The sequence below is a fragment of the Xenopus laevis genome, chromosome 9_10L (genome assembly GCF_017654675.1).
Source record: "Xenopus laevis strain J_2021 chromosome 9_10L, Xenopus_laevis_v10.1, whole genome shotgun sequence".
Classification (NCBI taxonomy): Eukaryota; Metazoa; Chordata; class Amphibia; order Anura; family Pipidae; genus Xenopus; species Xenopus laevis.
In genome coordinates this window covers 102,145,410-102,161,699 of record NC_054387.1, presented here as the reverse complement: position 1 = coordinate 102,161,699, position 16,290 = coordinate 102,145,410, and the positions used below count along the sequence as shown (strand labels likewise).

The 16,290-nt window shown below is 42.1% G+C and overlaps 1 protein-coding gene across 3 annotated transcripts in view; it reads right to left on the bottom strand.

Annotated features, from left to right (window-relative positions):
- abcc1.L (ATP binding cassette subfamily C member 1 L homeolog) overlaps positions 1-16,290 on the bottom strand; it is a 78,942-nt gene that overhangs the window by 49,531 nt on the left and 13,121 nt on the right. For all 3 annotated transcript variants that reach the window (XM_018236334.2, XM_018236333.2, XM_018236335.2), the window contains exon 2: positions 441-617. In XM_018236334.2, the coding sequence (XP_018091823.1) occupies positions 441-617 (177 nt within the window). The remainder of the gene's footprint in view (positions 1-440; positions 618-16,290) is intronic.

Here is a 16,290-nt window from a genome sequence, read left to right as displayed (position 1 = left end):
AAAATTCCCCATTCCTGGTATCCTGCCCTATTATATTTTGAACGAGCATGAAAAATGTTTTATTTGGGTTTTTCCATTCATAGTTTCCTTTCAGCTGGCAGAGTTTTGTGTATAGCAACAAATAAAAACACAAATTAAATGCACTGGGACTTTATTACTGCATATGCCAACCAATGACATTCACTTTTTAGCAAAGAGATTTCATATAAGGGGCGTTATATCTGTCTAGAAAATGCAAAGGTGACATTTTATTTTTTCCAAAGGGGAAAAGAACGAAGTTGGCAATTGCATCGAGTATAGTACAATTATGAGTTTAAGGAACAATTTTATTGGCAGTAAGAGGAACACTGATTGGAACAGACTGATAAGCAACTGCTGGGTTTGTGTGAAATACAGGCCTGATATCAGGCTGTATTGCTGGCAGTAAAATAGTAACTTACTGTTTTGGCCTTGTTGAGGTGTGACATTTGGATGTAGCCTTGGTCATTTTGCCGGAGGTATACAAAGTAGAATGGTAAGCATAACCAGAGGTAGATGCATGGAATCCATATCAGGACTGTATTTTGGAAGCACTTGGTGAAATCTGGATTTTCTGTATACCAGGTGAGATTAGAATCCTGAAACACAAGAATACATTTGTAACATTATTTATAATGTAGTCTAAACTGTATAAAATTAACGTACACTAAGATACTGCAAGTATGTGATATTTTTCACGGGTCTGTATACACAGAAAAGGAAATTTACGTTGAAAATGTAATAAAAGTGAAACTGTACTGAAAACTTAAGCAAAACTGTAGTTCTCAGGGTAATCTTTATTAGTTTATTGCAGATGTTAACCGTTTATTGTGAGGCAACTTTGAGCGCCATCTGAAAACCGAAGCAACGCCTATGCCATCCAGCTGGTGATTTACATTCTTGCTGGTGGAAAGGCATTTCAGGGAGATTAGTCGCCTGCAGTAGTGAAGATTTATCGCCGGCGACGAAATCTCCCCGTTTGATTGTCACCCCCCTTATTACATTAAATGCTTGTGGAAGGGAATGAGAAGCATGATCACCTTGCAGATACAATTTACGAACGAAAAAGTATTACATTACCCAGCACAAACAAACAATTGACGGTTTTAAGTCCAGTTTTAAGTTTCATATACAATGGTGTTTGGCCCAGGGGCGTACCCCCTCCAGGGGGGCCCAGGAGGTATAGGGGACCAGATGAAGTCTTAATTAATTAGCAATTTCAACATACATTTGTAAAAAAAAAAAAAAAGGACAACCTCTGGATATGTTGGGGCCCTAAAATTATTTTGCTGTGGGGCCCAGTAACATCTAGTTACGCCACTGGTTTGGCCTTCTACTGAGCTTCGTAGAGAAACGGTTTCTGTATAACAGAACCCACAAATAAATAAAGCGCCCAAAGGTTTGCAATTAGCTTAGCCATAACTAAATATCTGGTCTGAAGTAACAAAGTGCATGAGGGATGAATGTAACAACATGAATGAAAGAAAATAGTTTTAAATATAAATGGCTGGTCTCCAGATGTGTGTGCCGGTTTAATTGAAGCATTTAAGCTGCCTGAACAAACACGTGCTGTATATAGCAAGGTCACTCAGAATACAGCTCTTTCAGTCCATCTTTGCTTAGTCATGCTGTGTCAGGCACACACTCTCCTTTCTAACTGTGCAGCTCTGAAGCCAATTGAAAGTGAAATTTGGCAGGTTTGGAAATAAAGCAATAAAGTTGTTTATAGTATAAAACTAGCTTCGCTCTTAGGGCAGGGGCACATGGGCAGATTCGGGGAGATTCCGCAGTAAACCAAAGTGAAATAAATGCCACTGTCCACGGATCTCGCCGCCAAAACTCTTGCTTTTTATCAGGATCTTATCAGGAGCACTGTCTGGTGGACAGGAACATTTTGACCACAGTTCTTCACTGGACGGCAGTGGTGGTCAAAATAACCCATAAAGGGCAGGGGCACAAGGGCAGATTTAGTCGCCTGGCGACTAATCTCCTCTTCTGTGGGGCGACAATCTCCCAGAACTGCCTTCTGCCAGCTATAATGAGAAAACGCCAGCGCAATATCACTCGCGTCGATTTGATTTCCAAAGTTGGCCGAAGTTGCCTCATGAGGAAACCGGCCGACTTCGGAAATTGAAGCGCCGTGAGTAGGGTTGCCACCTTTTGTGGAAAAAAATACCGGCCTTTCTATTTATTTTTTTTTTTTTCCCTATTAATAACATTGGGACCAGCCATCATTTTTACCGGCCAGGCCGGTAAAATACCGGCCAGGTGGTAACCCAAGCCATGAGTGCATTGGCGTAGGCGTTTTCTCATTATGGCAGGCGGAAGGCAGTTCGGGGAGATTGTCGACCCGCAGAAGAGGCGATTAGTCAACAGGCGACAAATCTCCCAGAATCTGCCCGTGCCCTTTATGGGTTATTTTGACCACCACTGCCCTCCAGTGAAGAACAACTGTGATCAAAATGTTCCTGTCCACCAGTTTAGGCGGCGATATCCGTGGACAGGGGGTTTATTCCCCTGCGGTTTACTGTAGATAAAAGACCCTGTGTGCCATAACCCTTACAATAAACGAAGCAGCCAGTTTATATGTTGCCAGAGGCTTAGCTAGATTTAGGCCACAGGTCAAACATGAATCCTCAGAGATTCATAGTTCTGACACAATGTAAAAAGAATTAAACACAGGCATGGGCTCCGTTATCCATAAACCGGTTTTCCAAAAAGCTCCAAACAATGCATAGGCTCTTTTTTAATCAAATAATTTAAGTTTTTAAAAATGATTTCCTTTTTCTTTGTACAGGTATGGGACTTGTTATCCTGAATGCTTGGTACCTGGGGTTTTCTTTCCGTAATTTGGATCTTCATGCCTTAAGTCTACTAGAAAATCATGTAAACATTTAATAAGCCAACAGGCTGGTTTTGCCTCCAGTAAGGATTCATTATATCTTAGTTTGGAACAAGTACAAGGCACCATTTTATTATTACAGAGAAAAATGGAGTCTATGGGAGATGGCCATTCCATAATTCGGAGCTTTCTGGATAACGGGTTTCCAGATACAGATCCTATAGTAATAATAAAAAAGTACGTTGTACTTGAACCACCTAAGATATAATTAAAGGGGACCTGTCACTCAGATATAAAAAGCTGTATAATAAAAGTCCTTTTTTTAAATTAAACATGGAACCAAAAAATATATATATTTTTTAATTAAAACATCTATACCTCAGCTGTCAATCAGGCATAGAGGTGGAGCAGGTAATTACTTTCACTTTCTATTCTGCACTTGCAAGATTTAACTGCACTCCTCACAGTTTTCCTCCCTCCTCATTGTCTAGAATTGTGTAGCCAGTGCATGGGTCCCTGGTTCTGGCATATACACAAGACACTAAGCTTGCCTTAAACAGTATCAGTGTTAACAAAACGACTGCTGCCTGCTTCCTGTGATTGTGAATTCCTAGACTGAAGGAAACAACATTTAAATAATTTATCTAGTGTGACCAAAGTTTATTTCGGTTGATAAACAGAGTAGAACGGAGTTTGGATTTTTTCGTAAGGTAACAGGTCCCCTTTCATCTTTATTGGAAGCCAAACCATCCTATTGGGTCTCATTAATGTCTAAATAAATATTTAACAGACTTAAAGCATGGAGATCCAAATTACGGAAAGATCCCTTATCTGGAAAACCCAAGGTCCCGAGCATTCTGGATTCCGGCAAGTGAATCAGATACTAATGTCAGGACAGCTACCACATAGTAGGGATGCACTGAATCCATTATTTTGTATTCGACCGAAACCCCGAATCCTTCGTGAAAGATTCGGCCAAATACTGAACCAAATCCGTATCTGCATATGCAAATTAGTGGTGGGAAGGGGAAAACATTTTTTAGTTCCTTGTTTTGTGACAAAGACATGCCATTGCCCTCCCAGACCCTAATTAGCATATGCAGTTCGGCCTGGCAGAAGGATTCGGCCAAATTCGAATCCTGCTGAAAAAGGCCGAATCCCGAACCAAATCCTGGATACGGTGCATCCCTACCACATAGTGACTTTATTCCAAGACGAAATGGCATGACACAACTGAATGGCATATATGAAAGTGGATGCTTATTTGCATCTGTAATGGTGCATCGCACGCACATTGTGATGATCCAACATGCACCCACAATTATGCTAGAAATTTCGGTTAAACACAAGGCGATTTGGGTCTGAAATTTGCACTGCACTACTTTCATAAATGAGACTTATAAATTAAAAAAAAAAAATGTGACATGACAGACTCTTTAATACAGGGGTGTCCAAACTTTTAACAACGAGGGCCAGATTTGATGAGGTGAAAATGTGTGGGGGCCGACCAGTTTAGCCTGACATTCTTTGACTCGAACCATTAAGTTTATTTTCATGAAGCTGCTGGATCCAGGCAAAATTAAATGTGAAGCTACTATGATATGTTAGTGCCCTACTGCACTGATCTCCTTCTTTCCCCATAGCCAGCAGGCCCGGACTGGCAATCTATGGGTTCTGCAAATACCAGAGGGGCTATATGGTTCCATAGAAAGTTACCAAATAGTGGGCTGGTAGGGGGCTATTTGGGCTGGTAGGGGGATGTTTGGGCCTCTGTATACTTGGAATGGCATGGCCTATTTTGACTCCCAGTCCAGGCCTGATAGCCAGCCCCCACCCACTCTCTGTAATCTTGTAATTTTTTATTCAACTGTTCATTCTCTCTCCGTTACACACTCACCTTCTGTAACTCCCCCTCCCTCTCAGAAACCAGGCATGAAAAAAAAGCTACACTACTAAAAAACCCTTTCTATCCCCTGGCTCAAACCCCCCCCCCTCGATAGTTTTACAACTCTAGTCTCTGTTACTCACAAGCTCCTCTCCTTCTGGAGCTGCCAGCTCCCCCCTCCCTCTCAGAAACTAAAGGTGGACTGGACTCCTTGACTGTGACTTACTTCCCTGCTGCCGCACATTCATTTCTATGTGATCAGAGACACTTGTTAGATAAGCAGGATCAAGCTGCAGCAGCACATTTTCAACACTTCTCACGTGTCTCAGTGATCACATAGAAATGAATGTGCAGCAGCAGCAGGGAAGTAAGTCACAGTCAAGGAGTCCACCTTTAGTTTCTGAGAGGGAGGGGGGAGTGACAGAAGTTTAGCGTGTAACGGAGAGAGAACGGAGAGCTTTAAAAACTCACGGAGGCTGGCTGCTGCAGTGGGAATGGGGAGAAGGTGGAATCCCAGTCGGCAGCAGTATTCTCAAGTGCAGCAGGTGCGCGTGTGACCTGCTGCGACGTTCTGCTCCTCTTCCGGCTCCCTCTCTGGTACTGCAGCCGACTTCCTCTTCACCGCTGGCCACTTCCACTGCACCGACTGGGGAGGGGGGTGGTGTGAAATGCTGCGGCCTGCGGGCCAATTAAAAATGAGTCGCGGGCCGCAGTTGGCCCGCGGGCCGTAGTTTGGACACCCCTGCTTTAATATATACCATTACAGATAATTTAGGTAATACAAAGGCATATACAAAGGCATCTGCACATCTATTCGCTTCATTTTTAATTGCCACATATTTTGTATGGAACTACTGCAATAAAATGGCTTGAATGTTCTAGTCCTGTTGCTCATTAGCAGCTGCTATAATGTGGAGACCTCTGATGTCTGCGTGTTACACGAGAATGCAAAATAAGCATGTTAGAGGATAACGGATACCCTATAACAGGGGTGTCCAAACTACGGCCCGCGGGCCAACTGCGGCCCGCGACTCATTTTTAATTGGCCCGCAGGCCGCAGCATTTCACACCACCCCCCTCCCCAGTCGGTGCAGTGGAAGTGGCCAGCGGTGAAGAGGAAGTCGGCTGCAGTACCAGAGAGGGAGCCGGAAGAGGAGCAGAACGTCGCAGCAGGTCACACGCGCACCTGCTGCACTTGAGAATACTGCTGCCGACTGGGATTCCACCTTCTCCCCATTCCCACTGCAGCAGCCAGCCTCCGTGAGTTTTTAAAGCTCTCCGTTCTCTCTCCGTTACACGCTAAACTTCTGTCACTCCCCCCTCCCTCTCAGAAACTAAAGGTGGACTCCTTGACTGTGACTTACTTCCCTGCTGCTGCTGCACATTCATTTCTATGTGATCACTGAGACACGTGAGAAGTGTTGAAAATGTGCTGCTGCAGCTTGATCCTGCTTATCTAACAAGTGTCTCTGATCACATAGAAATGAATGTGCGGCAGCAGGGAAGTAAGTCACAGTCAAGGAGTCCAGTCCACCTTTAGTTTCTGAGAGGGAGGGGGGAGCTGGCAGCTCCAGAAGGAGAGGAGCTTGTGAGTAACAGAGACTAGAGTTGTAAAACTATCGAGGGGGGGGGGTTTGAGCCAGGGGATAGAAAGGGTTTTTTAGTAGTGTAGCTTTTTTTTCATGCCTGGTTTCTGAGAGGGAGGGGGAGTTACAGAAGGTGAGTGTGTAACGGAGAGAGAATGAACAGTTGAATAAAAAATTACAAGATTACAGAGAGTGGGTGGGGGCTGGCTATCAGGCCTGGACTGGGAGTCAAAATAGGCCATGCCATTCCAAGTATACAGAGGCCCAAACATCCCCCTACCAGCCCAAATAGCCCCCTACCAGCCCACTATTTGGTAACTTTCTATGGAACCATATAGCCCCTCTGGTATTTGCAGAACCCATAGATTGCCAGTCCGGGCCTGCTGGCTATGGGGAAAGAAGGAGATCAGTGCAGTAGGGCACTAACATATCATAGTAGCTTCACATTTAATTTTGCCTGGATCCAGCAGCTTCATGAAAATAAACTTAATGGTTCGAGTCAAAGAATGTCAGGCTAAACTGGTCGGCCCCCACACATTTTCACCTCATCAAATCTGGCCCTCGTTGTTAAAAGTTTGGACACCCCTGCCCTATAATTATCTTGTTTCTTAAACATCTCCGAATTTACACTGTGGACATTCTTGCAGCACATGCAACAGCACTGGAGAGATCTGACAGTCAGGACCAACAGACTGCCAGTCTGACAGAGATGCAAACAACTTACTGGATACAATATCTAATTAAATGAAAACAAGCATACAGGCATGGGATTTATTATCTCGTAAATTTGAGACTAGGGACTAAAGATAGGGATTTTTAAGCACCATTTCTTAACAGTTTGGCACAGTACAACAGAACAATAACCTTAATACAACTGTTTTATCTGCATGGATTTTTGAAGAGGTAGTTAACTTCAATTAGAAGGCACAGCATGTTCAATATATTTATGTAAAATGTGTATAGCTAAAAAAAATGAAAACACCTTATAAATAAAAATGAATATCCCCTAAAAATCAACAGAATAAGAATAACTGCTACATAAGAGTGGAACTAGAGAGATGATCATTAGCTAAAAAACCACAAATAAAAAATGAAAACCATTTGCAAATTGTCTCAGAATATCACTCTCTACATCATACTAAACGTTAATGTAAAGGTGAACAACCCCTTCAAAGGTTTAAACTGTAAAAATACAGTTGTATGGACCTTTCAATCAAAGAAATGCTGAAGCAGAGGGCCCCTTTCTGAACCGAGTAACCTCTAGGCATCGCCTAAAAAATACCGCCCTCAAAAGAGGCCCTTTCCTTGAGCAACGGATCCCAATTTCATTGCTTTGCAGGAAAGGGCAAGAATAACAGCAAAGAATGAAAACAATATTTAAAGTTATCTTACCAGAAGGCCACAAAGTTTACATATCTAATATACAGAATGTTTGGGACCTTTGCTTTAGGCTACGAAAAATATCATTGAAAAAGGGAAAAAACAAAGGACTGTTTTTAAATCAGAAAAGATTATGATAGCTTAGCTAAAATCAAGTACAGGTATGGGATCCCTTAGAATGTTTTCGACTATAAAGTCAATTTTAAGCAAATAATTCTAAATTTTAAAAATGATGTCCTTATTTCTCCATAATAATAAAACATGATGGCGACTAAGCTGCATGAATCCATATTGGCCTCAAAACAATCCTTTTAAGTTTATTTAATGTTTAAATGATTTCAGTAGACGTAAGTAGACGTAAAGCCTAAGATCCCTTTATCTGAGCATTCTGGATAATAGATCCTCTACATGTATATGGTATTGCCTTATTATTTCTGGATAAAGGGGTTTGAAAAAAAGATCCCATACATGTCCTGTCCAATCACCCCTTTTAAAATGTGTTTAAATATGTAAAGAAATTGCTGCAGTCACTGGAGATATTCTCTAGACTGCAGGTTGCCAATTTATGGGCTGATACCATTCGGTTTGGGTGGATCACTATAATCCTCTCAATATACAGTGCAGAAAAGGGTAATTAAAAGGTGATTCATGTTTAACTCTAAGCCAAATCTTGGATCATGAATCTGACTCAGTCTCGAACTGGATCCTTTGCAAAAAATAAAAATAAAAAAGAATAAACACTGCTCTAGGCTGTTAGGTTAATAACACACCAGGAGATTAATCTCCAACGATAAATCTCTGCTTTGCGGGCGACTAATCTCCTGTACAAGTTTTCCCACCGGCAATAATGTGAGTCATGGTGGTACAACCCATGTGTCACTTCAGTCTCCCAAAATCGCATCAAGAGGAAACTCCCATTATTTTTAATTTGCCTTTTTCTTCTGGCTCTTTGCAGCTTTCAAATAGGGATCACTGATCCCATCGAAACAAGCAAATACTCTGTAATGCAATACTTTTATTGTTATTGCTACTTTTTATGAAACATCTTTCAATTCAGGCCCTCTCCTATTCATATTCCACTCCTTTTCAGAAAAGGTGATCGACGTTCCATCGTGCGGCGCTCCATTTCTCCTCCGTGCTTTCCTTATAGGAGATAGTCAGGGAGGAGAAATTAAGCGCCGCACGATGGATCGTCGCCCTGTCGCCGTTTCTGAAGAGGAGCGCAAGCGGAGTTTCGGTAAGTTATTTCTTAATAAAGACTTAGTGATTTTTTAAGTTTAATATGTGTTGGTGTCTTTTTTTCATAGCATACTAACAAATTTATTTTAGAAAATTTTTGCTGTTACTGGTCCTTTAACTGCTATTTAATGAATTTAGTAGCAAAATCCCCCTGCTGGGGAGAGGTAAATTCAGAAGGAAAACAGAGAACTGTTCTGACGGTGACGGTCATGTCTGTTGTACAGTGCTGCAGAGTGAGCTAAGTAGATATACATGTAAATATCCATTTGAGGTCACCAAATAAGCATATCTTTGCCTGGCGGTAATGCTTGCTTGATGGGATTTTCTACTTCTAAAAACTATCCTCCTACTCACTGAATCTTTGCCAAACAATTTGCTTGCTGTGTGCCCGGCTGTATTACTTTGCTAAACTAATTCTTAGGAATTCGCAGTAATCCCATATGCTTTTCACATTCCCACAAACCTTGTAAGATGATCTCGGTAAAGTCCCAGCCCCACATAATTTTACTCATAACTGCGCAATTTTTCCAATGCCTTTCATTTACCTGGAAAACTCCCCAGGGCAGATGTGCATTGCCTGCACTCACTTTTATTATAATTTACCACTATGGTTCTTATAGACCAGGGGTGTCCAACCTTTTGGCTTTCCTGGGCCACATTGGAAAAAGACAAATTGTCTGGGGACACACATGAAATACATAAACACTTTAGATATGTAACAGTAAAGAAAATACACAGAAAAGAACTAGATACTAGATATCAAAGGGATCCTGTCATTGGAAAACATGTTTTTTCCAAACGCATCAGTTAAAGGGCATGTAAAGGCAAAAATATAAAATGCCATTTTTACTTTCTTTAATGAAAAATAAATCTATCTCCAATATACTTTAATTAAAAGATGTCTACAGTTTTTATCATAAACCTGACTGTATGCAGTGCAATTCCCCCTTCTTTTACTGCTGTTGATAGGAATTGTCAGATGGTCCCCAACTGCTGTGCAGGTAAACGATCATACTTTCAAATGGCAGGGGGAGCCCCCCCCCACCTTACTTCCCAGAACTTGAGCAGCATTGTTGGATTCCCTGTAGAGATTTGTATCCAGAGACGCAGTGCAGTCTCTATATTATGATTATTAATCAGTCTTGCTGTATTGGCTTCTATGGCAGATATTATTTGACTTGTGCTGTTTTGATAATTTATGACGATCCCTAAGCTTAACCTCCCAACTGAAGCCCAGACCACACTGAGCATGTGCGAGTCTTGATATTGCAGAAATGTCTAACAAAGTTACAAGATGACAGCCCCCTGCGCCAACTTTGAAAGCATAAATCATTTGTCTTATTAGGCTGCTGGTGCAGTAAGTTCATGTTTATATTTAGTATACATAATACAGCATTTCTAAAATTATTCTATTTTAGACTTTAGTTGCCCTTTAATAGTGCTACTCCAGCAGAATTCTGCACTGAAATTCATTTTCTCAAAAAAGCAAACAGATTTTTTTATACTCAATTTTGAAATCTGACATGGGGCTAGACATTTTGTCAATTTCCCAGCTGCCCCTGGTCATGTGACTTGTGCCTGCACTTTAGGAGAGAAATGCTTTCTGGCAGGCTGCTGTTTATCCTTCTCAATGTAATGGAAGGCGTCTCAGTGGGACATGGGTTTTTACTATTGAGTGTTGTTCTTAGATCTACCAGGCAGCTGTTATCTTGTGTTAGGGAGCTGCTATCTGGTTACCTTCCCATTGTTCTTTTGTTTGGCTGCTGGGGGGGGAAAAAGAGAGGGGGGTGATATCACTCTAACTTGCAGTACAGCATTAAAAAGTGATTGAAGTTTATCATAGCACAAGTCACATGACTTGGGGCAGCTGGAAAAATTGACAACATGTCTAGCCCCATGTCAGATTTCAAAATTGAATATAAAAAAATCTGTTTGCTCTTTTGAGAAACGGATTTAAGTGCAGAATTCTGCTGGAGCAGCACTATTAACTGATTCATTTTGAAAAAATGTTTTTCCCCATGACAGTATCCCTTTAAATAGACTTATTATTATATTATTACTAACTGGGCAATGGGAAGAGTCCCCCCCCCCTCCTATAGCCTTTGCGACATGACGTTTCCTCGGGAACCAAGTGTTTCAAGCTGGGCCGCATTCATATTCATCCTGGGCCGAATGCGGCTCTCGGGCCACAGGTTGGACACCCCTGTTATAGACCATGACAGGAGAAAAGCATTTAACAAGGCAACTGTGGTCTGGAAACTTAGGTACCCTTGAAAACTAAACAAAATTAGTAATGAGCGCCGTCCTCAAGCAACCAGTCTGTAATAAAAGGCAATAATGTATTCTGCCCAGAATGGATGACAATGAGCAACATTAGGCAATATAAACGCCTGCATCAGGATAAATCTCTACAAAATACAGCTTTAATAGTACAAGTATGAGACCGGTTATCCAGAATACGATGGACCTGGGATTTTCAGGATAATAGATCTTTCTATAATTTGGATCTTCATACCATAAGTGTAATAGAAAATCATGTAAACATTAAATAAGCCCAATTGGCTGCTTTTGCATCCAATAAGGATTAATTATATCTTAGTTTGGACCAAGTACAAGGTGCTGTTTTATTATTACAGAGAAAGAAAAAGAAATACTTTTTTAAAAAATTGGATTATTTGTAGTCTAAGGGTCAAATTTACTTACCTTCGAAATTGCACCAGCGTTGGCTTCGCCGCACTTTGCCAGGCGAAGTTTCGCCAGGGCGCCGCTAATTCACTAAAATCCGAAGTTGAGCTCAGGGAGGCGAAAGGTAGCGAAGTTGCGCTAGCGTTAATTCGTCAAGCAAAGCGAAGTTACGCTAGTGATGCCTAATTTGCATACAGCGCCAAGTTAAAGTGCAATGGACGTATATGTAGCAGCAAATACATTACACTACACAAGCCTGGGAAAGCTTTATAAAATAAAATAGAGTTGTTATTTTGCCCTATACATGTTCCCAGTGTATAGTTTAGGTGCCATATGTTAGGAAATGTAGGGGGGAAGGAGGGTACCCCCAAAAAATGTACAATCTTTTTCAGCCTATCACCCTTAAAAAAGTAAAAGACGCCAGCGTTTTTTGGGACTTTTTTTTTTAAGCAAGTCCTATCTACTCTATTGCACTTCGCCTGGTCTGAGGTGGCGAAGGCAAGTCTGGCGCAAGAGGTAACGTTCAGTAAAATGAGCAAGTTAGTGAATTAGCGTAGTTATGTCCCTTTGCCATATCGCAACTTCGCCTGGTGAAAGGATGCGAAGTTTGCTAGCAAATTTATGCCAGCACCCGTAAATCAGCAAAGTAACGAAATGACTTCACACTGTCGAATTTGAGCTAGCGTTAGCCGCTTTGCGCTTTCGTGAATCTGCCCCTATATGAGATGGCCTTTCCATAGTTCGGAGCTTTCTGGATAATGGGTTTTCTGGATAATGGATCCCATTCCTTATTTTATTTATTACAAGGAATAACTATTCCTTTTTAAAAAATACAATAATCTCATTTTGGTTTTTTTTTTAAAGAATTTGATAGCATGCATAAATGTATATATGCCTAAAGGGAGCATGATTGCTGCAAGTGAATACATTTATCTAGCAGGATATAGTCCCTCAAAAATGCTGTAGTTAGTTGACATATGTAGGGGGTTTACGGCCTGCCCACTGCACTGGAAATTCCTCGGGTGACAAACAGACCAAATCATCCCATCTGCTCTATGTTTTAGGCTTCTGCAGCAGCCCAATCTGTACCTACCTACACAAACAGTAGATGCACCCAGGAGAACAGGGATTGACTCACAACATATAGTATATGCAGTATACGACTCCCAATAAAAGACTAAATAATTTGTTCAGATTCACATTACATGGCAGCATAGAATCCGTTGCAGTCTGCATTAGAAATGACTAATACTTAGTAGTGACTCAACCTGAACCTGCCTCTATATAAACATCTACGCCAAAAGAAAGCAGGAAGTCGGCAAGCCCGCAACCTGCAAACGGTGTGCCAAGGTCAGCCTGACCCCTCCTGACCCACGAGTCCTGTGGGTATCGGATGGCCTGCACATCACTACTTCTCAGCAGCAGCCCACAGCTAACAGAGTATGTATGGTGTGCAGTTACTAAAGACTAAATAAAGGGAAAAAATGCAGTTATGTTGGGAATCCGGTACATCTTGTGTTTAAAACATCAGTATTTTTAGGTGATTAGTGTTTATTTAAGCAGTTAGATTGTGTTTAAAGAAAAGGGATGAACTTGTAGGGTGTGTGTGTGCCCTAAATTGAAATTACTATGTTCCTACTGCAACAAAACAGGAATCTCATTCATTAGATGTTTTAAAGCCTTTATTATTATGTTTTTGTTTTGTTTTTAAAACACCAACATATTCCGCAGTGCTGAACAAAAAATCTGAGTATATATTTAACATCCAGGAAACCACAAAACACCACCAATAACCAATACAAGTGGTAAAGAGGCTTCCACTATATGTTCCCGATTTTAAAACTCACAAGTCAAAATATTTTAAATTTTATGTACAGCCCATTGGCTAGAGCAGTGATCCCCAACCAGTAGCTCGCGAGCAACATGTTGCTCTCCATCCCCTTGGATGTTGCTCTCTGTGTCCTCAAAGCAGAAGCTTATTTTTGAATTCCAGGCTTGGAAGCAAGTTTTAATTGCATAAAAACTAAGTATAGTACCAAGTAGAGCCTCTTGTAGGCTGCCAGTCCACATAGGGGCAACCAAAGAGCCAATCACATCCCTTATTTGGCACCCCAAGGGACTATTTTATGCTTGTGTTGCTCTCCAACTCTTTTTACATTTGAATGTGGCTCACGGGTAAAAAAGGTTGGGGACCCCTGGGCTAGAGAGAAGTAGGATAGATAACTAGTGGGCATGAGTGTTTTAACAGAAAGGACAGGGGTTCCAACATCTACCACCAGATTCCTTGAGCCACTAGCTATGGAACTGGAGCTACAAAATGCTGTAATGGAAAGTAGTTTTACAATACAGATAGAACAAGTTCTCATAGATTCCCAAAACACAATTTTACAACACCAGCCAATCTACATAAGAACGAATTAACCCAAAACTGGTCACCAACGACAAAAGAATGCACCATTTAGCCAATAACATTTTGTTTGACATTTCAACAGAATTCTGTTTATCCAACAAGCAGAAGAGGTTCCATAAGTCTATAGGTGAGTTCTATCACATGATGCACTCAGAAAGAATGATAAATGCAAACAATCAGAACCTGAGGAGCGGTAGGAGGAATAGTTGGAATGCATTATGAGGTTTACGCCCTTAGAAAAACTCACAAGAGGATTAAAAAGAACAAGTTTACCCTCAAGTAATCCATGACATCTTCACAGCATATGGGGCAGATCCCAGCCACAACAACGTAGGATAAAAATAGCTAGTGGAAACTGTTAATAGAGTTAGCAGCTAAGAGTGCACACAGGTCATTTGCAACTTTCTTTGGAAGGCTTTAAGCATTTTGTAAACAAAAATGCAATGGCAGTTTCCACTCAACTTCAAGCCAACAATCTATTTCTAGCTTGTCAATCACATTACAGCGCTGCAGGTAACATGCTGCCCCTGCCTAACCCCTGCTACCCTGGCCAACCCCTGCTGCTCACTAGCAGCAGTTTTGGAGTTTGGGAACCCATGGAAGGGAGGGAATGGTGGGAGTCAAACTCAGCACCCCAAAACTGCCAGCCAGCATTTCTAATCAGTGAGTCCTGGGTGTGGAGATCTCCCCAACTTCGCAGGACAGTTGTTGGCGAAATGGGTTTTACTGCCACAGTATAGGCACAGTCCCGCCAGCCGTCTTCGGAGTTTCTCTTGTTCGGAGAGGTGCATCCGACCAATCTGCATAGGTTCCTCTAAAGAGGCGACAGGCAAGGAAGAAACAGGAGCAGGAAGGAGAGGTCTCTGGAAGCGTGGTGCCAACACAGGCAGGAGTTTTCTACTACGCTCCTTATCGAGGGCAATCAAGTCTTCCAATTGCTCAGGGAGATAGAACACTGCTGCATAAGCCTCATTGTTCCAGTTAGTTTCAGCCATCAAAGTTCTGAAATCAATGGCGTACTCACTGGCATTGCAATTTAACTGGTGGATCTGTAGAAGACTGGATGAGGCATTAGCGACCCGGAGCATCAAACACAGTTCGGAAAGCCTGGAGAAAAGGTCAAAGGAGAATTCTTCACCCAGAGAGGTGTTGCCCCCCACTCTAGCGGTTTACCCTCCAAATGTACCCCACCTTGGCGCGTTCACTAGAGTACTGCAAGGGTTGAAACTCAAACTGGATCAGGCACGAGTAGCAAAACCACTGCAGGCTTGAGGATCTCTATTATAGCGAGGAGGAGGAGGGATGCGTGGCACCCCTGCTTATGAGACCGCTGCAGGGAGAAAAACTGCCTCAGGAGGATTCCCGGCGACCAAAGAGGCGGATGGCATCCGCGAAAGAAGTGTATCTAGTACTTGCCCTATGAGGACCTGATGAGCATCATAAGTTTCCATGCGGGATGCCAGCCCCCCCAGGGCTTTTCCGACATCAGGCGTATCTTCCTCAGTAGGGTCCATGGACAGATTATAATGTCAGGGGGCCTATCGGCTCCCAGGGGGAGAAGTGCCGACCAAGGAGGAAGCTTCTGGTAAAAGTCCAAGTTTGCGGTACAGATAGGGATCAGGAGTAATCGAAGTCAATATCCAGGCAGAAGTTCAATAGGAAGGCAGATCTTAGCAAGGTCAAGGTTCAAGCAGGGTCAGGAAGCAATATCAGACAAACTATAAAGCAACCAGGAATACAGAACAAATTGGGCTTTGAAACCGTGACCTGAAAGGACTTTAATCTTCAAATTTCGCGCTCAGTGCATGATGTCATTGCGCCAGGTCATGGGCACCGCCATTTTGGATCTGATGCCGCCAGAGACGAGATCACCATCTGGGCGTACCTGACAAATTTTCAGTATTTAACAGTCATTTAAACCATATAAACACCCCCATGAACTCCGGCTAGTTTAAACCCCACTTGGGGCTACCTAAATCCTTACCCTAACCACCTTCAGGCTTTCCACTGCTCTTGATCCTGCCCCAGTCTGGGAACCACTGGTTTAACACCAAACTTATATGGCTTCCAGCTTGTCAAATAGCTTTGAATACTCAATGCTTAATCGATGGAAACATATGGTGCATCAGTTATCTGGCATAATGCAATGTTCAGAACGGGATAGAAAACATCTAGGTCTAAATCTCAGGTACAGCTACAGTATAACAGATGAATTTAGTCCCTGTGTAAAATGTATAATGAAGCA